General features: G+C 33.1%; 2 protein-coding genes across 6 annotated transcripts in view; one reads left to right on the top strand and one right to left on the bottom strand.

Moving 5' to 3' along the window:
- Positions 1–3,847: 3,847 nt before the first annotated feature.
- LOC122408776 (transmembrane protein 120 homolog) lies at positions 3,848–6,095 on the bottom strand. Its single transcript, XM_043415805.1, has 6 exons — positions 5,614–6,095; positions 5,336–5,454; positions 5,099–5,257; positions 4,922–5,014; positions 4,641–4,858; positions 3,848–4,560 (listed from the first exon to the last, which is right to left on the bottom strand). Exons 1-6 carry the CDS (start codon positions 5,689–5,691, stop codon positions 4,184–4,186), a joined length of 1,044 nt encoding a protein of 347 aa, XP_043271740.1. The 5' UTR covers positions 5,692–6,095; the 3' UTR covers positions 3,848–4,183.
- Positions 6,096–7,003: 908 nt separating this feature from the next.
- The window catches only part of rl (Mitogen-activated protein kinase rl), a 232,849-nt gene continuing 216,407 nt past the window's right edge, over positions 7,004–23,445 (top strand). For 4 of the 5 annotated variants that reach the window (XR_006260526.1, XR_006260527.1, XM_043415802.1 and 1 more), the window contains exon 1: positions 7,008–7,303. Coding sequence is in view for 3 of the 5 variants with exons in the window: in XM_043415802.1 (XP_043271737.1) it covers positions 7,179–7,303 (125 nt within the window). In the remaining 2 variants the exon portion in view is untranslated. Of the gene's footprint in view, positions 7,304–23,445 lie in introns of all 5 variants that reach the window. The other variant, XM_043415804.1, reaches the window with a different exon arrangement.

The following is a 23,445-nucleotide window of genomic DNA, read 5'->3' as shown; positions in this document are numbered from 1 at the left end:
AACCGAAAATTTTCGGTATGACTACCGATTCGGAACCCACACAGCTTTGATATAGACACGAAACAGAATCGAAACGCAAAGATCAGCGCTGCTGCATGTAACATCCGAAAAAAACCAAATCATTCGAGGAAGACTCGAACACGGCAACATCGGAGTTTGAGTCTAGTGCGCTATCCTCTACGCTACCAGACAACTTGTATTCAAGAAACAACGAGATTCATATATAAATTCTGAATCATGGTTTATATATGAGTTCCGTTATTCCTTGGATATATAAGATATCCTTGGATAATAAGATATATGGATATATAAGACTTTTACATGCAACAACGCTGGTTTTTGCGTGGGTTCCGAATCAGGATTTATATCGATTCTGTTTCGTAACGGTACTGAATCTGCGTGGGTTCCGAATTGGTTGTTATACCGAAAAGTTTCGGTATCAATTCTGAAGCTGCGTGGGTTCCAAATCGGCAGTCATACTGTGAAGTTTCGGTATCGATACCAAATAGAATCAAATTGGAATGTATATCATTTTGTTACGGTATCAATACTGTTTTCTGTCAAATCGGTATTGGTACTGAAAAATTTGGGTTGAAAATGTATTAAACGATACGTTATCGCGATCAGCCAGGGTATTGTTTCGGGGTAACGTTCGTGTTTGACGGAATTGCTTCATACGTTTTGCTCGGTAGAACATCTATCGTTTTCACGTTGTCATGAATTCAGAAGTGCCGAGAGAAATTCGTTCTTTCTAGCTCCGCGAAGTTCATAGATTGTAAGTTATCGAAATATGTTTATTGAAATTTGACAGTCGAAATTATAAGAAAACTGATTGTAATCAAAATATCGAGAAAAAAACTTGAATTATAATTTAAACTTTTCGGAAATCATACTTTTCCCTTCTCAAAAATTGTATCATTAATTACCTCAAGTCCGAGTCTTGTTCCAGGTTCTTACAAGATAGTTAATAGTTACACGTCTTCGAATCTTCGCGATCAAGCATCACTGTTGGAGGGCTAGTGAGGCACTGAGGTGCAGCGTTTCTTTACTTCTAGAAGGCAAATAAGAACTCTTTAATCGATTATTTACATATCCAAACCTTCAAAGTACTAATAATAAAAATCCAGAAGTCAAACATTATTTCAATATATTATATGCTCAAATTTATCGTGTACTACGCGATTTGTGTACGTAGGTGTGCCGAATGCACTCTCTTCGAGGAGACCAGGACGCTTTGCGACAGAACGGCTCAGATTGCGCGTTGAACATCGACCCGTAAGTCCAAAACTGTATCATCTTTTATTTCACGTAATTCTTATGATTGTAAACAAGAGAAAGTAGACTGCGATCTTATTCGAATGTAATCTAAATTTCCAATTCTGATTCTTCAATAAACAAGCTAACGTATTTACTCACCTTATTCTGTTTACGTGTCTTGACCTATATAAATCTTCCAGAAATCCCATATTGCATATTTGCAACCGTAATAGGTGCGCCTAGCGCTTTAATAGCTATTCCGAACATTTACTATTTTTATTTCTTCTCCTTTCTACTCAATTATTTATTTGTTTATCTGATTATAGTAACTTTAATATTTGTTATTCGTTATTTTTCTCTCAGCCCGCTCGTTTTCGCGTTCGGTCATAAAAAATTCGAAAAAAATTTCACAAATCATTAAAAAACATTACATTAAAAAAAAATACAAATCTGTAATTTTTTTCTGCAAAACGTAAGAAATAATAAAGAAGAAAAATCAAAATTATCAAAATTTTGCATTAAAACTTATGATATCAATTCGAGGCCAAGTATTTAATGATAATTCAGAATATTCATTCCTACGGGTATCATCAAGGAGTTGAGAAAGTTCTTATGAATCAAAAAAGTTACCATTTAAGTTACGTGTAGCACTAAAATTTATGATATCAATCGGAGGACAAGCGTTTTATTAGTAATTCCGAGTTTTCACATTATGAAATTGTTCTGAGAAGCGTTAAAATAAAGAAAAAAATACATCAAAGGTAGAGTTACTCTATGTTGTTACTCTTACTAGAGTTACTGTTACTCTATGGTGGCAGAGACTTGGAAGAAAATCTGTTCTTCTCAGACTTTCAAGATCCCCTGGTATTATTCATAAGATTCGACGTCGATTTCAGATCGGTACAAATTATGTTTAAATACGTGTTAAAAGTACTTATCCGGCCCATCACTATTAATTTAAATTGTTTATTCAGATAAAAATCAGGGCCCTTCTAGAATTGATGCATCATAAGTATGCGTACAGAGGAAATTGAGGAAGTTATTTTCAAGAAAATTAATTGAATAAAAAATTCAAACGAATTCTTCTGTAATATACAAGGGATATTATTGTGCATCGATAAATGAAAAATATTTTGCACAATAAATATGTTTAAGTTTCTTATATAACCCCCCAGTTTATATTGCAATGACGGCAATTTTTTCCTTCTCATTTCTTCCAGCGAACAAATTCTATTGCGTATAAGAACCATCATATACTTTTATTCAGGACATTAAACTGATAATTAATCGCATTTGAATAAATTTTCGACCGGATTCTGCCGTAGAATTTTGGTTTTTTATGATCGATTTTTATTTCAATGGATAGTGATGGGCCGGACAAGTACTTTTAACACATATTTAAACATAATGTGTACCGATCTAAAATCGACGTCGAATATTGCGAATAATACCAGGGGATACTGAAAGTCTGAGAAGAATCGATTTTCTTCCAAGTCTCTGCCATCATAGAGGAACACATTACTATACCTTTGATGTGTTTTTTTGGATTTAAACGCTTTTTAGAACAATTCCATAATGTTAAAACTTGGTATTACTATCAAACAGTTGTTCTGCGATTGATATCATAAACTTTAATGCTGCACGTAATTCAAATGGTAACTTTTTTGATTCATAAGAACTTTCTCACCTCCTTGATGATACCCGTAGGAAAAAATATTCCGAATTGCCATTAAATACTTGGCCCCGAATTGAAATCATAAATTTTAATGCTGCACGTAACTTAGATGGATTTTTTTTCAATTGATTTAGCTATTAGAATAAGATAAGAAGAATGGGGCATCGGTTTCCAAAATGTTTTCAGGCGCGATTTTTCGGTTTTTCGTTTTTTTTTAGATCTATCTTACGTTTATTTTTTAGAGTGTTCGTGATGTGATAGGAAACAAGGGACATCAATGTACTTGTCCCAACCGTTTTTTCTCTAGGGGATATATTTATATCGACATAACTGAACCGAAATGTAAGCGCCGTGTAGACGTAGTCATTGACTCGCTTCTATTCCGGTTTTGTAATGTACAGACATATTTATATGTATCCGTAGATATATATTTTGTATATTTATGCAATTTAACCGGAACAATCAACTTTTGATATTTGTATGAACAATATAAATAAGGAATTCGATATTATTTCATGTGAATTTTGTATGTCAGTAAAAAAAAATCCAGAAGCATTTAAGAGCATGGATCAGTCGATTAATCTCACTTGAAATTTTCGAAATCGAAATTTGCAGCTATCGCTCTCGCACTCACAGTTGCGATATACCGACTGATCCATCCTCTTAAATGGTTTTGTTAGATGTGTCTGTATTGTATATTCTAATTAAAGATACCAGTACTATCGAGTGACCAAAATTAGATAGCCGAATGTATGTAAAATAAATTAAGTAGATATTATGTCATGCAACAAACTGTGGATACAAAATAATGAAAAGCATGAAAGTGCGGACAGTATTGGTGTTCAAAATCGGAAAAATTGAACGTAATAGCTAAATGTGAAATTTATTGGGATAGCAAATGAAATGCGAGATCAGTATTTTAAAATAGTCATCGTCGTTATATTGATAAATCAACCAGCCCTGATTAAACATTCATTTTATACGGAATAAATTACTGAGTATAGTTGCTCCATCTAACACTTATTACAGAATCCAGTGTAAATACTTGTGAAGTGTCACAGAGATTCCGCGGTTCCCAGGTATGTATTCGTTGCACGTATTGTAACTGATGGTACGATTTGTACGCGCACGTGTGTACGATAAATTTAACGTATAAATTAAGCATATTTATTTTCAACGAGCCGGCCGTCATGATAAGTCAAAATATAAGAGTAAGAAAATAAAATAGCGAGTAGGATCGAGGATGAAGACCTAGTCGGTTTTTTGGTCGAGGCGGTATCGTTGTTGTTGTTCTCGCTGTTGATTGCTCGCCGTTTTCTGTTTGAGCTTCTGCGGTACAACCATCGCGGTAGTAATCATATTTCCGAGGAATAGTATGAGGAACATGAGACTGAGGACAGGAACATGCCACGTAGCTTCGGTGTGGAAAACAAGGCTCGCGAGTACGTACGCATTGTACAATTGGAAGAGATATCCTATAAAGAGAAAAGGTAAGAGGAAAGAGAGGCCACGCCACATCCACGAGTGAAAACCTTCGATAGTTATATCCATATTGTGCCGCTCCCCGAGTGCTTTTAAACGATAAAGTACACCACGTTGATAACGAAATTGTAGATACTGGACGAAACCTTTAAAGGTCCGAAATAAAAACATGAGAAACTTCAATCATTTGTTTTTTCATCACTCCTCTCTATTCTGTAGTACTCACTTATGTAGACATTAAACCACATAAACTGGCCTCTAAATGCATACCATGGACCGGTATTTGGCCAAACCAGCAGAACACCGGATACAGCTGTGGATAAAAAGTGATGAAATCTCCACCACCCCTTTATCCGAGATCCATTCACTTTGAGTATACTCTCTCTTATTGTCAATGTACAATAATACCATACCAAGAGGAACATGAAACTTAATTCAAGGGTTCTGAAATCAAATGAATATTTTGTTATTACTATTTTCATTAGATTTATTCAAATATTTACTCACCTTAGATCAGTGAATAGGTTTACAACTGACAGAAAAAAACCAATGACGGACAGAACCAGCTTAAATTTTTCATACTCATCCTTGTACTTGAACCTTTGAAAATATGATAGAGAAAATGAAATCTGTTGATCAGACTTACAAATTCTTTTGTTGCAAAACAATAGGTACAATACCTACTTGTCGCATTTGTTCAGAATCGACACATTGACACTTCCCAATATAATAGAAAGATATGTGCCATTAGGCTTTGGCAGAGTTTGTTCTATCTCATGCAATTGTTGTTTTCGTCTAACTATTTCCTCCATTATGGATTCTTTAATCTGTAACGCTGGAATACTGAGGAGAAAACGAATCATGAAAATTTTTTGGATACAACGAAGATAATGAGTGAGAATCGACTAACAGAAGACTGACCACTTAAGACTATCTGATATAACATCCATCCGATATCTTTGATGGGCTATTCCCTTTATACATTTAGCCTGCAATTCTTCTATCCGTCCCAATGCCAAGAGGTATTCACGATTCTCGGCCTGCGAAGTAAATATTATTATTCCATAAGGCTTCCATAAGATATATTCCATAGATCTTATTATTTCATAAGATTTATTCATTTTTGCAATTTGTTCATGCTTTCTCAAGTAATTTCAAGTAAGATCAAAGGAATTCCTTTAATCTAATTTGGGCTTTACCTCCAGTTCCTTATATTCTTTGCTTAAGTCTTGCCATTCTTTTAGACAGCTCCTAGTATCGACGTCTTCTTCATCCATCTTCTTATTGTCTTTAGTTTAATTTTTTTTATTCCAATAAATTTTATTCACGAAATCCTTTGTAGGTGAATAATATAATCCGACTATCGTAAATGCATGTAATTTCTATACGTGTTATATCCAAATAAACCCAACCTCCAAGCTACAATACCTTACTTTCCTGATTTTTTTTTCACAATCGCTTACCAATATACAATCTAACACTGGTTGTAGCATATGTTTGCAAATGATACAAGTATGCTGCAAACGTATTCGTATTATATACTTGACGGTGATGTATGGGGTCAGTAAGAAATGTTATTAAGGCGGGCGATGATTTTTTTTCAATTCTATCGTTATTATTTTCCCGGCACATGTAAAATTGTAAAATGAAAATAACAACTTGTAAAATGAAAATAAGCGAGACCTACGTTTACACGGCGCTCTTATTCCGGTTTAGTTATATCAATATAGATATACAAAATACATATCTCTCGATATATATAAATATACCCGTCTGTATATACAAAACCGGAATAAAAGGGCCGTGTAAACAACGTAGTCGTCGAGCTCAGCAGGGAGAACTAGATTTCCGGAGATGTATAGCTACTTGAACCGAGCTCTCATATTTCGATTTAAAAATTTTTTTTTTCTCTCCAACGCCAATCGATTGACAGTTATGGCCGTTTTCTCCGACGCGGTTCAAACTCAGTTCAATTTTTTTCATATAGTTTCGAGATAGGATGAACCGAATTTAAACTCAGATTAACGTTGGAGAAAATGGACATCAGTCGTTTAATAGTGTGTTTGTTTGGTCAATTAATACCCGTTTTCTCCAACGTTAATCCGAGTTTAAACTCGGTTCATCCTATCTCGCAACTATATTAAAAAAAATTGAACTGAGTTTGAACTGCGTCGGAGAAAAACGGCCATAAAACGTTTGTCTGATCATGATAACTCTAAAAATTGAAATTGAAAACAGAAAGACATTCAATAAATTTTTGATAATCACCCATATCACCCAGAAAAGTCAATCTCGAAAAACGTTGATTTTATAATTTTGACATTAATCATTTCATATAATCTTTTGGTAGTCACGTTCGATTAATTCAAACGTTTTTAAAAATCTAATAACTTTATTCTGATTAGATCGATTGACCGAAAAAATGGGGTCGTTGTTATTTTGGTACATTCCGAAAATGCAATAAAAAAAAATTTATTTTTTCAAATTTCTAACTATTGATATTATAACCCCTTAAAAAAGTCAGGAACCCAAAACCAGTCGGCCAATTTCACAGAGGTCACATCAGCATGATTTCGAAGCTAGCACATGCGGCGACAGCCGTGTGTAGTTGTATTTCGTGTCAGAACAGAACACTAGTAAACTGTGTAGCTTGTAATAACTAATAAATTAAATCGGTTTGGCTGGTGAGTTTGTCGGTGTCGGGGAAATTGCATGTTGTGTCGGGACACAGGTCGAAAACTTCAATCACAAAATAGTTGTCGAAATGGCCAGTGAAAGTTCAGCAAGTGTTATTCCAAGGGCTGAAGTGGTGCGTGGACAGGTGTTTGAGGTTGGTCCGCGCTACACGAATTTAGCATACATGGGCGAGGGGGCATATGGAATGGTTGTGTGAGTATATTTTCAACAGATAATGTGCCTTTCTACAGATGCTCATTTGACTGTGAACGATTTAGAAACTGATCTCAGTAGCTGTTTTGCGCGATAGTTAAATCTTTCATTTTAACACTGGTTAGATTCTACTCTTCACTCATATCCAAATACAGGGAGCGACGAAAGTATTGTTGAAATTCGAAAAATAACATTTAATTCATAATGTTCGATATCGTTATAAATTCCATGTTATTCTTATTTATTACCTCATCTTTGCTCACTTTATACATTAGCTCATATCTCATATTTTAAGATTTTACAGTCTAATCACTTACCACTGCGTATATAAGCGCTCGCTTTGAACACCTGTTCAGCACAATTTTAGAAAACAGTATTTGGGTGTTATTTCTAGTAGAACTCCCAGGAATCCCATCAATTATGATTTGCACAAACATTTTTGTGCCTTGTATACTCAAATTCTTTTGATTTTTTCATTATTATTTCTTCTATAATAGATGGGTAAAATATTTGTGAACATATCCTAAGGTTTTTCTTATTACTTCAATCAACTGCTTGCAATTGTCTTGGCTATCGACACAAGCTATTAGATTTGTAATACATTTTTTCTTAGTACACAGATATTCTTGAGCTATGAATTCAATAATTGTATAAAATCATACCATGATGATCAATTTCTATTTAAATGCAAAAAGTAACAAATAAGTTTCAATTTTGATGATTGTTGAATCTTTTTGAGGTACATTAAAACTTTACCATATATCTTACCTTTCAAAGGTATTTTGTCACTATTGGAATTCTAATAATGTCTAGAATAATACCACTGATAAGTTGAGAAAAATTACCTATTTCAGTTTTGAATAATGTAGAAATATTCACAAGAAACCACAGATTTTGGGATATTTTATGTATCAAATTTGTAACAATAACATTTTTTTTATCTTCAAAGTACTAGTTTGACTTCGGCTAAGATGTGGCTGTAACAAATTACATGGGTGCATTAGAGACGATTACAGTTCTGACAACGCTACATATACTGCTGATCGATTTGGATAAAATATGTTCAGTCTATATACATTATCTTGCTGTGCATTCCCTGAGATTTGTTTCCCACAATCTGTCTACGGCATGAAAAATCAACTGTCACAAATAGAATACCTTAAGAAAGATCATGCGTTACTTGTGATTCAAAAAAGCAACTAAACTGCTTTGCTCTTTTCATGGTCAAAGAAACGATTAAAATTTAATCTCGCAATTATTAAAATTATGTGTAACTTATTTGTTAAGATTAATAAATTTTGAATATTATGATAGCGGTTAAAATACTTTCGTAGTAAAATCGTCAAGCAAAATGTGACAACAGCCGTCTTCTATTCATATGCATATGCTATATTTTAAACTAGCTGACTCATGGGATTGTCGAAACTTCCGCTGTTTATGCCATTATTACTCGTTAATCTCAAAAAGTGTTTTTTCTTTTTCCATTCCCAAGTTATTTTCAACGGTAACAAGGGTTTTTTATCATTGGTCTCTAAAAATATTCTACTTTCTAATCCTCGTTTTTGGCTCTTCAAAGTTGGGAGGATCCTATCGATCTAGTCTCTCGAAACTTGCTTCAAATGGCCAATTCTGAAGGTTCATTTTGACTAAATGACCATTTCTTTACTGAAGGTTATAAAAAAACCATTCCAAAAGTAATGAATAAAAAAAATGAATCTTCTAAATCTTGGTAATGTACGAAAAACGTTTGATTCAAAGGAACAAAACGTTGTCAAATAAATGCAAAAGTGACGAGTACATCGGATGACGAATTTATACCATCAATCCGTATGTTGTTGACAATTTTCGGTTTATTTTCCATCACATAACACTCTTGGATTCCTCGGCCTTTATTTCTCTTTTATTCGTCTTCCCTTTTTTCTCACCACTTTCACTAAAATATTGTCCTGTTTTTATCGATTTTCTACAGAACCGGAAAAAATTGGAACAGTGTCAATGAATTGCCACTTTCGCGATCTTTATAACCTCATCATCTATTAGCATAAACAACACACCATACGTCATACGTCACGAAAATATATAGGTATATACTTGTATTATGGCACCAGAAAAACAATATATAGGTATATAAAATGTATTATGGCACCAGATTTGTCACTAAATAAAAAACAAATAAACATCAAAAATGTGTGCGAAAATCCGACCCATTTTTTGATGCTATTAAAAAATAAATAATTAATATCTCTTCAATGCGTTGAGCTACAGAGTTCGAAGAGGTCGCAAACGAAAGACAAAAAAAAAAAATAAAAAATACGTCAACTTATAGTATTCTCTGAAGTACTGTAATTATTTAATTATTAAAGAAACAAATTTTGAAAATTTTCGAAAACAATTGGAAATGCTATCGCTCCTGTGAAGACTCTCTGGCAGCGACTCGTCATAACATAAATGTACTTGTCTCAGAGTCGCTGCCGCGACTCTAGATTACATTAAATTCAAATTATCTCACAGGGAGTGTATCTGTCATAAGAGCCTACGTGTAACCCTTCAAAAAATGTGATTTTTGTTCATTGATTTCTCGATAACTAAACGGTAGATCCTCTAATAATTCCGAGAATAGATGCATGGTGTATATTTCTAGCGTATTTCCAAATTTTAACTCTCAAAGTTGGAATTTTCGATTTCCATCAGATTCGCGTTAACTTCCTTAACTGAGTGAAATCGATTCAAAATATTAGAATGTTTAAAAATATTATTCGATACGTTTCCATCAATTGACAATTTGCTTAGAAGCCCTGGAACATTGAGTACTAAATATAAAGAGATAATAAAGTTCAGATTGAAACACTTCCAAGAAAGGTTACCTCACTGTACTCCCACAACCTGGGTCGAAAAAATTACAATTTTCAGTTCACATCAAAGTATAAACCCTCGCATAAAATTAGCTGCCTACTCGCATATTTAAGTGGTGGAATTAATTCCTAAAAATGGGTGGTTTTTCGTTTTTCGCTGATATCTTCGAAACTAAAAAAGATACGGCAAAAGTTTGAATGGCAAATTTATTCATTTTTTAGGGCTATGCAATGATATTTCATAAAAAATGACATAGCTTTATTTATTCATTTTATTTTTATCAAAAAACGTGGTTTTTTGTACATTTTTGTCTAATTTTCCATATTAAACCTAACTATTTAGATTCAAAATTCTTCTATATCAATGTACATTGGTTTTTTCTAGCTTGAGTGCTCATTGAGAAGAGTCCATTTTTTCAAACGCAAAAATTGTATAGATTTGAATTGATAACATGTGTTCAAACTATGAGGTGGGCTTCTCAAAATATGTTTCATTTTTCTATGATATCCTATCTATCAAGAGACTCGGTAGAGTCTCGGGACAAGTACATTGAACATTGACAGCCCTGTCGTCTGCTGGCTCAAGGCTCTCGCCGAGGCTATACTTTCTCTGAATAAAACGATTCGGGGTGGTGGGGGTAAAATTGGCCTGTGATTTCCTTTAATTGCGAAGCTCGTGAGTTATGTACGGCTTTGAAAATTGAACTTTTAGTTAATTGAGAAGTTCTCTGTCGAATGAGCCCAAAATCAGCACGATCGGTATCGTAATTTCTGAGAAAAAACTTTACACGGGCTTAAGATTATGCAAAAGTTACTAACACATTCAGGATTTGACGTATCTGTATACGCGTACTCCAACCTCTACAAATATAGGCCCCTTGACCCCCATGATCACCAATCCCTGGTGAGGGAAATTTTGTTTCAACCAATGAAGGGTGCGAGAATTGGGGTTATGATGTTATGAAGTGCGTGCGGGAAAATAAAAACCCTAGGGAAAAAAAGGTTGGGACAAGTACATTGGTCTCTTGTTTCTGGATGACATAGAAAAAAGATTCAGAACCAAGAAAAAAATTCTACAGAAATAATAAACGAAAAATTGAAAAGTTCAAAAAAATTCAACAAAAATAAAAAACAATCGAAAAAATTCTGTAAAGAAAAATAAAAAATTTTCAAAAAAATTTTCAAAAAAATTCATAAACATTGGACAAATTGAAAAATGTACTATCCAAGTTAGATGCAGTATAAAAATGTATGATATCAATTGGAAGCCAAGTTTTTATTGATAATTTGGAATATTTATCGAACAAATCGGAAACTTTAATTGAAATTCATGATAATTATTTTCAAGAAAAAAGTTAATGAAAAAAAGTCATAACGGAAGTTACGTGCAGTACTAAAATGTATTATATCAATTCGAGGTCAAGTATTTATCAGTTATTCGAAATATAATCTCCGGCGAGAAATGAGCGTTGAGAATCCTTGTCGGGCTCACAACGTTTTATCAAAATTACTAAAAAATTAATGGAAATAAAATCATTAAAATTTCACATGAAAGTCATTCGTTACTTCAACAAGGTACACACTTTAAAGAATCGATTCACCTCCGACTTTCAGGATCCCCTGGTATTATTCACAACATTCAACTTCGATTGGATCGGTACAAATTATGTTCAAATACGTCTTAAACGTACTTGTCCGGCCCATCACTTTTTATTCAAATTGCTCATTCGAAAATAAATCAAAAACGAAGTTAATGCATGTGTTAATATTAAGGAACAGTAATTCCCGAGAAAATAATTTTCCTTCGAATCGCTCTTGTCTAAATGAAACGAAAATGAAAGATGAAGTTGATTAATCTATTTATATTATATGGAGTCATAATTCACAACAAAATCATTTTTCTTCAAATTCCAGGAATCCACGTACGTGACTATAGAAAAAAAAACATTGCATGGCTGAGTAGGTTCGAAAATTTCTAGTAATGCGCCTGATTATTTCTCATTTTCATTGGTTCTTACCGAATGGTATGTGTTCACTGAAGAAAATGAGAAGTGGATATTGCTATACGAACTTGCGAACAATCAAGTTCAAATTACTTGGAGATATTATTTTTATTTCTATCCATTTTATTATATTTGTCATTATAGAACAGCCCTGATTTGTTTTCGAATGAGCAATTTGAATAAAAAGTGATGGGCCGGACAAGTACGTTTAAGACGTATTTGAACATAATTTGTACCGATCCAATCGAAGTTGAATGTTGTGAATAATACCAGGGGATCCTGAAAGTCGGAGGGGAATCGATTCTGTAAAGTCTGTACCTTGTTGAAGTAACGAATGACTTTCATGTGAATTTTTAATGATTTTATTTCCATTAATTTTTTAGTAATTTTGATAAAACGTTGTGAGCTCGATAAGGATTCTCAACGCTCATTTGTCGCCGGAGATTATATTTCGAATAACTAATAAATACTTGACCTCGAATTGATATAATACATTTTAGTACTGCACGTAACTTTCGTTATGACTTTTTTTTCATTAACTTTTTTCGTGAAAATAATTATCATGAATTTCATGAAAGTTTTCAATTTGTTGGATAAATATTCCAAATTATCAATAAAAACTTGGCCTCCAATTGATATCATACATTTTTATACTACATGTAACTTGGATAGTACATTTTTCAATGTCTTCAATATTTATGAATTTTTTTGAAATTTTATTATTTTTCTTTACAGAATTTTTTCGATTGTTTTTTATTTTTGTTGAATTTTTTTGAACTTTTGAATTTTTCGTTTATTATTTTTATAGAATTTTTTTCCTGGTTCTAAATCTTTTTTCTATGCCATCCAGAAACAAGAGACCATCAATGTACTTGTCCCAACCTTTTTTTCCCTAGGGGAAGTTTATGGTTTGATATCACGCCTTTTTTCTCAAAAGTTCCTCCTTTATGTTATGATGGTTATAGGATTTTAGTATAAATTTCTATGAATTATTTGTTTAGTACATTTTTATAGATTCCATTCTCATACGAACATTTTTTATGGGATAATCTTTTTCATGTAATTATCAGCAAATAAGGGACCATCAATGTACTTTTCCCAATCTTATTTTCCCTAGGTATGATGTTCGGCTTATAAAGTTGGTTTCCACCATAAAAGACCAATTTTTCGTAAAAATTGTAGTGAAAATATTCCGTCACAAGTCTGCCCTTGAACTTTGGCGATTTTTTTCCTTATACTCTAATATGTTATGCCTATTAGGAACTCAACAGCATGGAGGAATCCGGGATGAGGCCCGAGAAATGAATTTCGGTTTATATTGTTGGTTTCCACGTAAAAGACCAATTTTTCTTCAAAATTGTACTGAAAATATTTCGACACTGGTTTGGTCTTGAACTTTGGTGATTTTTCTCCTTGTCTTCTAATATGTTTTGTCTATTGGGAATCCAAAAGCATGAAGAAATGCGTGTTGTGGGCCATAATATGATTTTCGGCTTATAATGTTGGTTTCCACGAAATAAGATCTATTTTTCGTTAAAATTGTACTGGAAATATTTCGTCACAGGTCTGTCTTTGGACTTTGGCGATTTTTTCCCTTATACTCTAATATGTTTCGTCTATTCGGAACCCAAGAGCATGGAGAAAAGTGTGTTGCGGGCCGAGATATGATTTTCGGCTTATAACGTTGGTTTCCACGAAAAACAACAAATTTCTCGTCAACATTGTACAGAAAATATTCCGTCACAGGTCTGTCCATGGAGTTGGGCTATTTTTTTCTTCTTCTACTCTAATATGCTATGCTTACTGGGAACCCAAGAGAATGGTAGAAAGCGGGTTGGGGGGCCGAGATATGATTTTCAGCATATAACGTTGGTTTCCACGAAAAAGGACCTATTTTTCGTCAAAATTGTACTGGAAATATTTCGGCACTGGTTTGTTCTTCCACGTTGGTGATTTTCCCCCTTATTTTCTAATATGTTTTGTGTAATAGGAACCCAAGACAGTGAAGAAATGCGTCTCGTGGGCTGTAATATGATTTTCGGCTTATAACGTTGGTTTCCGCGGCAAAAGATCTATTTTTCGTCAAAATTATACTGGAAATATTTCGTCACCTGTCAGTCCTTGGCCTTTGGCGATTTTTTCCAAGTCTTCATACCAAGAAAGAACTGATGTAAAGATTTCCTTAATAGAACAGATTTTATTTATCCCTTTTCTTCAAAATTCAAATGAAAGATAGATCAAATTCATAACACGAAAAATCCAACAGATTTGCCCACTTTAAATGTCGCTTTTGCATTCTGAATCTAGAGATTTCATTTCATCCAAAACGTGCCCTCAATGAAATATATTTCCAAAGTTTGCAAGTGGCCGCTGAGGTCCAATTATCCACAGTTTGATAGTTGCTGAAAAAAAGTACCCGAAAACTTCTAACATTTATTATGCCAGAACTCAAAGCAGCAAAAAAAACTAAGCGAACTTAATTCAGCAGAGCAACAGAATTCAAAGACGTTTAAGGTACCTGCATTGGTTTTGGAGGAAAACCATTTCAGGACAATTCAGAAATGAATTTAGAAATTCGAAAACTCACAATGGAGTAGAAAAAGGAAAATTGAAGTATTTAGAAAAGCGGAAGACTTTGTGATGAATTTTCTAGATTACATGTTGGAGTAAATGATTTGAATGATTGGCACACATGCTGCAACACAGAAATATCAAAGTTTGGAAGTATTTGCTGTATATCAGTCATACAAACTTCAATACTATTTGAAAAGGAACACTTAAAAACTTGCATTTACCTTACATATTACCATAATCAAAGATAAGGGGTGATTCGTCGCATATATATTTATCCACAGAAATTTCAGAGTTCGCAGGTATCTGCTGCGGTTCAATGTATCTGCGCAATGAGCTTTGAAGACAGCAATTTCAAATCTATCCATAAATGAGCAACTGAAGACTTTTATAATCAATTTTTTACTTCATATAGATGTTACAGTTAGAGTCAAAATGTAAAATGAATGGCACAGTATTTAAATTGTATAGTTTGCAGATTTTTGCAGTATTTTAATGATCCGAATCTACAGCATTATAATGAAAAGTTGTCAAAAGTCATGATGTTACATTAAAATGACATAGCGCACATTGCATTCAGCAATTCTGTAAGTTTCTGGGGATGTTGGTAGGCATCATATTTGATCGCATCCAAAATTGAGCAACAGTAGACTTATCGGAATGAATTTTTTTTATAATAATTCCATATTTGTAGTTTGCAAAGTGGAAATACTCAACATACATGTCATTCTATAAGTTTTGTTATCAAAATTTGTGTTTGCATACCGCATTCCTAAGATACGACTTTTCATATCATCAGCAAAAAAAGCATCCAAAGGCTTTCTGGAAAAGTTTCCAAATTTATCACTCGTCAGACCTAATGGGAAAAGAATAACTACACACTATACCAAGACCAGATGTTTTTTTGAAAATCTGATTTACAAAATGTGTAATTCAGGATCATGGTTAGAAACCTCTCGATTAGTCATGTTACCACAATCATCATGAAGGAGTAGAAAATCATAGGACACATATTAGGGAACGATAATATGAATCGATCCGCTGCAAACTGATGGGGTGAAAACAAGGATCGGAGAGGGCAGAGCCAAACTGAATATCAAGCAAAATATGGCGATGTTTAAAAATAATGACGACACAAGAAATAAATTAGAAAATATTTATTCAATTAAAGTTTCTAATATCATTCTAACAGTTGCGTGTATTTTTGTTCTATTTATTCGTATATATAACCTATGTACACATGATATATAACCACGCCACTGACAATATATTCGCACTGGACAATATTTCTCGTACTCTGGTTTAATTGAAGGATTATTTCAGTTAACACTTATTTCCAATCGAACGAAATAATGAAATCTTGAAAAGTTTCGTTGACATATATGCATCGCGCATTTTTTATATTCTTTTTCACACACACATCACAGACTACATTTACGCGGCCGCTTTGATACCGGTTTAATATATCACAAATAACAAAATAAATAGTAATACGCACTTCTTTAGATGACGAAAATTATTTTTTTATTGATCCCGCACGCACTTCGTAATGTCGAAACTCTGTTCATACGATCAAAAACTGACACATGGTTTGTACATATTATATGTATATCGATCGAATTTATGACTGCTGTTACCAGCTGTGCTGCGCCGTGTGCTACGTTCTGAAGTTGACGTCAGATTTCCAATCATCAACAACTAATTTCAACAACCAATCACAACGTTGAAAAATGGATGTCGTCAGATCCAACCAATCAGAAACTCGAGAGCATCAAAGTGCCTTTGATTGTGTTGTAAATAAAGACGCATAAATTCTAGAATGTGTTGGTAACTTTTGCATAATCTTGAGCCTGTGCAAAGTTTTTTCTCAGCAATTACGCCACCGATCATGCTGATTGTGGGTGGAATCGAAAGAGAATTTATTAATTAATCTCCAGTTCAATTTCCAAAGACTCAAATGACTCAGGAGTTTCGTAATTGAACAAAATGACATGCCAATTTTACCCCCACCACCGCGAATCGTTTTATTCAGAGAAAGTATAGTCTCGGCGAGAGCCTCGGGCCAGCAGACGACAGGGCTGTCAATGTTCTTGTCCCGAGACTCTACCGAGTCTCTTGATAATTTTCGCGTCATCTAACGAAGTACATATTAATATTTATTCTGTTAAAACTTGCGGTATACTAAACCGGTATAAAAGCGGCCGCGTAAATGTAGACTGTGATCTGTGTGTGAAAATAAAAAATATTAAAAAATGCGCGATGCATATGTCAACGAAACTTTTTAAGATTTCATTATTTCGTTCGATTGGAAAAATAAGTGTCAACTGAGATAATCTTTCAATTAAACGAGAGTGCGCGGAATATTGTCCAGTGTAAGTCCAAACATAATTTGTATCGGTCCAATCGACGTCGAATATTGTGAATAATATCAGAAGCTCCTGAAAGCCTGAACAGAATCGATTTTCTTATAAGTCTCTGCCACCATAGAGTAAGAAATGGCTCGCTTGCATGTGATTTTTTTGGATTTAAAAACTTCTAAGAACAATTCCATAATGTTGAAATTTGGAGTTACTCATAAATTACTTGTCCTTCGATTGATATCATAAATTTTAATGCTGCACGTAAATTAGATGGAAGTTTTTTTAATTCATTTAGCTGTTCGAATAAAATAAGAAGAATGAGGCATCGGTTTCCAAAATTATTTCAAGCGTGATGTTTCGGTTTTTTATGTTTTGCTTGTTATTTGATGTTTTGGAGACTTTAAAAAATAGATACAGATTAGTTTTTTTTTAATATAATGTTTTTTCTAGATTTGTGAAATTTTTTCGAACTGTTCTGTATTTTTTTTTATAAAGTAATTTTTTTACAATTGAAAAAAAAAAATTCAAATTTTTTTTATGGATGTAATTATCAGCAAACTGGGGATCATCAATGTACTTGTCCCAACCTTTTTTTTCCTAGGGGAAGTTTATGGTTTATTAATGGTATGCAGCAAATACCTATAAACTTTTCACTTTTTGGTTTCGACTGTAATACATGAACGGAAAAATTCATTACAAAAGTCTTGAGCTGCTTATTTCTGAATAGGTCTAGAATTATTGTCTTCGAAAACCAATGCATATATACATCAAACAATTTTGAGTTCTGTTAGCTTTTAATAGTGTGTCGTCTTTATTACTTTTAGCGTTGACATAATTAATTTAATGAATCTGTGGTACTTTTTTCTGTCTGTATCAAAAAGTAGATGAATAAACCGCAGCGGGTACTTGCAAACTTTACAACTCCTGTGTATTCACATGTGCGCCAAGTATTATCACTTCCTATTTTTGATCACGGAATATGGGTATATATAAAAAATATTAAAACTTCAAAAAGTAAAAGAGGCACGCTAAGTATTAAAAGGTCGCGACCGTACTTTTAAATGATTTTCTATTTTTGCATTGTCAATAAAAAAATATGAAAAAATTATTAATTATGAAAAAATATGAGATCTATTTTAACATATAAACTGAATGAATTACGTTTCTTGTAGGAATTCAGAATTTTGGAAATGAAAAAAAAATCAGATCATTTTCTAATGTAGCCAAGTACAGTGAATGAATTAAGGTTCCTGTGGAATTCATTCGTGTACACTTTTAGCCCCAATCACTCACTTCTTCAGGAAAATTTTCCAGCAAGCGTCACAGAGTAACAAAGGTTTCTAGAATGATTCTGTAATTATTAAGAAATTATCATCTGCTTTTATGCTAACTCACAAGGAAAGGTACTTTAGTGTCCGCCTCTGATTTTGATAATTTTTTTCTATGTTATAGTCCATCCAAAAATAAGAGACACGTATTTTTTTTTATCGGCCGAAAGTTATTTTTAAGGGGTGAAATCAACCCTCAAAGTTCGGCATGTTTTGCGTCTGGTAGAGTGTTTCATATAGAAGCACTCAACCGATCGAAACGAAACCAATTGCAAAATGTTTGGCATGTCAAATAACCCATATGACATGTCCATCTTCTTATGCACCCTTACGGCAAAGGGGTGAACCACCCCCGAATGTTCAGAATTTTTTCGTATAACAAAAACTTACAATCCGATTTTAATAAAACAAACGCCATTTTGCAGAGCAAAAAAAAATAAAATCGACGTGTTTTCGGGTTTTCCTCAGATCAAAAAAATTGAGGGGGTAAAACACCCTTAAAATATCAAATTTTGTTTTGAGAACTGGCCCCTTCCAGTTTTAGTATTCTTTTCATAGAATGTAGCTTATCAAAAAATAAGAAACACGTATTCTTTTTTATCGGCCGAAAGTTATTTTTAAGGGGTGAAATCAACCCCCAAAGTTGGGCATGTTTGGCATCTGGTAGAGCGTTTCATATGGAAGCACTCAACCGATCGAAACAAAACCCATTGCAAAATGTTCTGCATGTCAAATAACCTATATGACATGTCCAACTTCTTATGCACCCTTACTGCAAATGGGTGAACCACCCCCGAATATTCAGAATTTTTTCGTATAATAAAAACTTACAATCCGATTTTAATAAAAGAAATGCCATTTTGCAGAGCAAAAAAAATAAAATGGACGTGTTTTTTGGTTTTCCTCGGATCAAAAAAATTAAGGGGGTAAACCAGTCCTAAAATCTTGAATTTCACTTTGCGCATCGAAATGTTGACATTCAATTCATATGGTTCCTTTATCATTGCGTATCGACTTATATGTTGAATAATATTTATTTCACATATTCATTGGCTGACATCATAATCGTATAGAGAATCGAATACTTTGACATGCTTTACGTGAGAAGTGTTAGTTTTCGTTCTACAGGTTCTACTATGACATCTTTAAACGGTTCTTGAAAATCTAATGTCGTATCTTCCACGATTTCTAACCGATTGAACTCTGCCATAGAAGCCTTCAGAATTCTCTCGAAACTTTCTTTCAATTCCACTTCATTATTGTTAACAGGACTGTCAGGAATGTTCATTACTTCAAATGTAAGAAGCAACAGTCTTATTACGTTCATTGGGTTGATAGACATGTTCATGACAATACGTTATTCACAATAGCGGACACGATAGTGACAGATAAACAATCAAACAGCAACTAAACTTCTGGAGTAATATAAGTAATATACGTCAGTTTTAGCTTCTTCATCTTGAGTGGGTGGCTTAATCGGACATCATCACAAAAACAGATTTTTTTATTTTTTCGGTTATCTCTCAAGCATTAGGCTGAGCGAGCTGGCTTTTTTAAGAATACATGGCTACGAGAAAGAAAGTTTCGAGAGAATTCTGAATGCTTCTATGGCAGAGTTCAATTGGTTAGAAATCGTGGAAGATACGACATTAGATTTTCAAGAACCGTTTAAAGATGTCATAGTAGAACCTGTAGAACGAAAACTAACACTTCTCACGTAAAGCATGTCAAAGTATTCGATTCTCTATACGATTATGATGTCAGCCAATGAATATGTGAAATAAATATTATTCAACATATAAGTCGATACGCAATGATAAAGGAACCATATGAATTGAATGTCAACATTTCGATGCGCAAAGTGAAATTCAAGATTTTAGGACTGGTTTACCCCCTTAATTTTTTTGATCCGAGGAAAACCAAAAAACACGTCCATTTTATTTTTTTTGCTCTGCAAAATGGCATTTCTTTTATTAAAATTGGATTGTAAGTTTTTATTATACCAAAAAATTCTGAATATTCGGGGGTGGTTCACCCCTTTGCAGTAAGGGTGCATAAGAAGTTGGACATGTCATATAGGTTATTTGACATGCAGAACATTTTGCAATGGGTTTTGTTTCGATCGGTTGAGTGCTTCCATATGAAACACTCTACCAGATGCAAAACATGCCCAACTTTGGGGGTTGATTTCACCCCTTAAAAATAACTTTCGGCCGATAAAAAAAAATACGTGTTTCTTATTTTTTGATAAGCTACATTCTATGAAAAGAATACTAAAACTGGAAGGGGCCAGTGCTCAAAACAAAATTTGATATTTTAAGGGTGTTTTACCCCCTTAATTTTTTTGATCTGAGGAAAACCCGAAAACACGTCGATTTTATTTTTTTTTGCTCTGCAAAATGGCGTTTGTTTTATTAAAATCGGATTGTAAGTTTTTGTTATACGAAAAAATTCTGAACATTCGGGGGTGGTTCATCCCTTTGCCGTAAGGGTGCATAAGAAGATGGACATGTCATATGGGTTATTTGACATGCCAAACATTTTGCAATTGGTTTCGTTTCGACCGGTTGAGTGCTTCTATATGAAACACTCTACCAGACGCAAAACATGCCGAACTTTGAGGGTTGATTTCACCCCTTAAAAATAACTTTCGGCCGATAAAAAAAAATACGTGTCTCTTATTTTTGGATGGACTATAATATAGAAAAAAATTATCAAAATCGGAGGCGGACACTAAAGTACCTTTCCTTGTCAGATTATAAATTTAAAACATTTTACACAATACCTTTTATAAATACCTTTTACAAGAACCTTTTATAAAGAAAAGCGCAAATACGTGTACAAGTGCATGCATTATATTTATACGATGTACGGCACACATTCATTGTTAACATTACACACAAACTTGGCGTGCATGGTTTTCAATCGGAAGCTCGGGAAGAGATAATTGTTCAAATTTACTATGAAAAGAATAATTAATTAGTATTGTATGAACGATTGTGAAAAAACCGATCCACCAATAAAATAAGAGAGGCCCTGTTATATAATGATTTGGTAAACAATATAGATGGTGAAATTTATGGATAAAATTGAACAATCAAACGAACGGATAAAGAAATAGAACGAATTAATCCCTTTATCTGCCTTAATCTTGTACGGATAGATAGGGAAAAAAAAGGTTGGGACAAGTACATTGATGGTCCCTCGTTTGCTTATAATTCCACCCATAAAAAAAACTTTAAACAAAATTTTTTTTTAATTGTAAAAAAAATTATTTCATAAAAAAAAATACAGAACAATTCGAAAAAAATTTTACAAATCTTGAAAAAACGTTATATTAAAAAAAAACTAATCTGCATCTATTTTTTAAAGTGTCAAAAGAATCAAATAACAAGTAAAAAATAATATACCGAAAAATCGCCCTTGAAATCATTTTGGAAACCGATGCCTCATTCTTCTTATTTGATTCGAACATCTAAATCAATTGAAAAAAATTCCATCTAATTTACGTGCAACATTAAAATTTATTATATCAATTCGAGGCCAAGTATTTTCTAATGAATTGAAAAAAATTACCATTTGAATTACGTGCAGCACTAAAATTTATGATATCAATCGGTGGACAAGTATTTTATTAGTAACTCCAAATTTTGACATTATTGAATTGTTCTAAGAAGCTTTCAAATCCAAAAGAATCACATGCAAGCTAGTCATTTCTTACTCTATGGTAGCAGAGACTTATAGAAAATCGATTCTTCTCAGACTTTCAGGATCCTCTGGTATTATTCACAAAATTCGACGTCGATTGGATCGATACAAATTATGTTTAAAGATGTGTTAAAAGTACTTGTCCGGCCCATCACTTTCCGTTTAAATTGTTTATCCAAATAAAAGTCAGGGCTTGTCTAGAACTGATGGATCACAAGTATTCATGCAGAGGGAATTGAGAGAATTATCTTCAAGTAATTTTTACTTAATTGCACTAATTTAATAAAAAACGGAAACAAATTATTCCGCAATATAGAAGGGATATTATTGTCCATCGATAAATGAAAAAAATTGTACATAATGTATATGTTCAAGCTTCCAAAATAACTCTGCAGTTTACATTCGATGACGGCAATTTTTACTTCCCACTTATTCTTCCAGCGAACGAGTTCCATTTGGAATAAGAACTAACCTATACTATTATTAAGAACATTAAATTAATAATGAATCGCATTTCAAAAAACTTTTAACGAGATTCTGCCGTGCCATTTCGTTTTTTTTTATGATTGATTCTTTATTGAATGAATAGTGATGGGCCGGACAAGTACTTTTAACACATATTTAAACATAATTTGTATCGATCCAATCGACGTCGAATTTTGTGAATAATACCAGAGGATCCTGAAAGTCTGAGAAGAATCGATTTTCTTATAAGTCTCTGCCACCATAGAGTAAGAAATGACTAGCTTGCATGTGATTCTTTTGGATTTGAAAGCTTCTTAGAACAATTCAATAATGTCAAAATTTGGAGTTACTAATAAAATACTTGTCCACCGATTGATATCATAAATTTTAGTGCTGCACGTAATTCAAATGGTAATTTTTTTCAATTCATTAGAAAATACTTGGCCTCGAATTGATATAATAAATTTTAATGTTGCACGTAAATTAGATGGAATTTTTTTCAATTGATTTAGATGTTCGAATCAAATAAGAAGAATGAGGCATCGGTTTCCAAAATGATTTCAAGGGCGATTTTTCGGTATATTATTTTTTACTTGTTATTTGATTCTTTTGACACTTTAAAAAATAGATGCAGATTAGTTTTTTTTTAATATAACGTTTTTTCAAGATTTGTAAAATTTTTTTCGAATTGTTCTGTATTTTTTTTTATGAAATAATTTTTTTTACAATTAAAAAAAAATTTTGTTTAAGGTAGTTCGGGCGAATTGAGGTTAACGGCAAAGCCTCTATTTTTTAAAATTTAATCGAAATAGTTGACCTTTCTCTACATGTCTCCAAAATTCAAAATTAATTTAC

Source organism: Venturia canescens, chromosome 4 (assembly GCF_019457755.1).
Source record: "Venturia canescens isolate UGA chromosome 4, ASM1945775v1, whole genome shotgun sequence".
NCBI lineage: Eukaryota > Metazoa > Arthropoda > Insecta > Hymenoptera > Ichneumonidae > Venturia > Venturia canescens.
The sequence above is the reverse complement of the archived record's forward strand: the minus strand, read 5'-3'. Positions and strand labels throughout refer to the sequence as shown.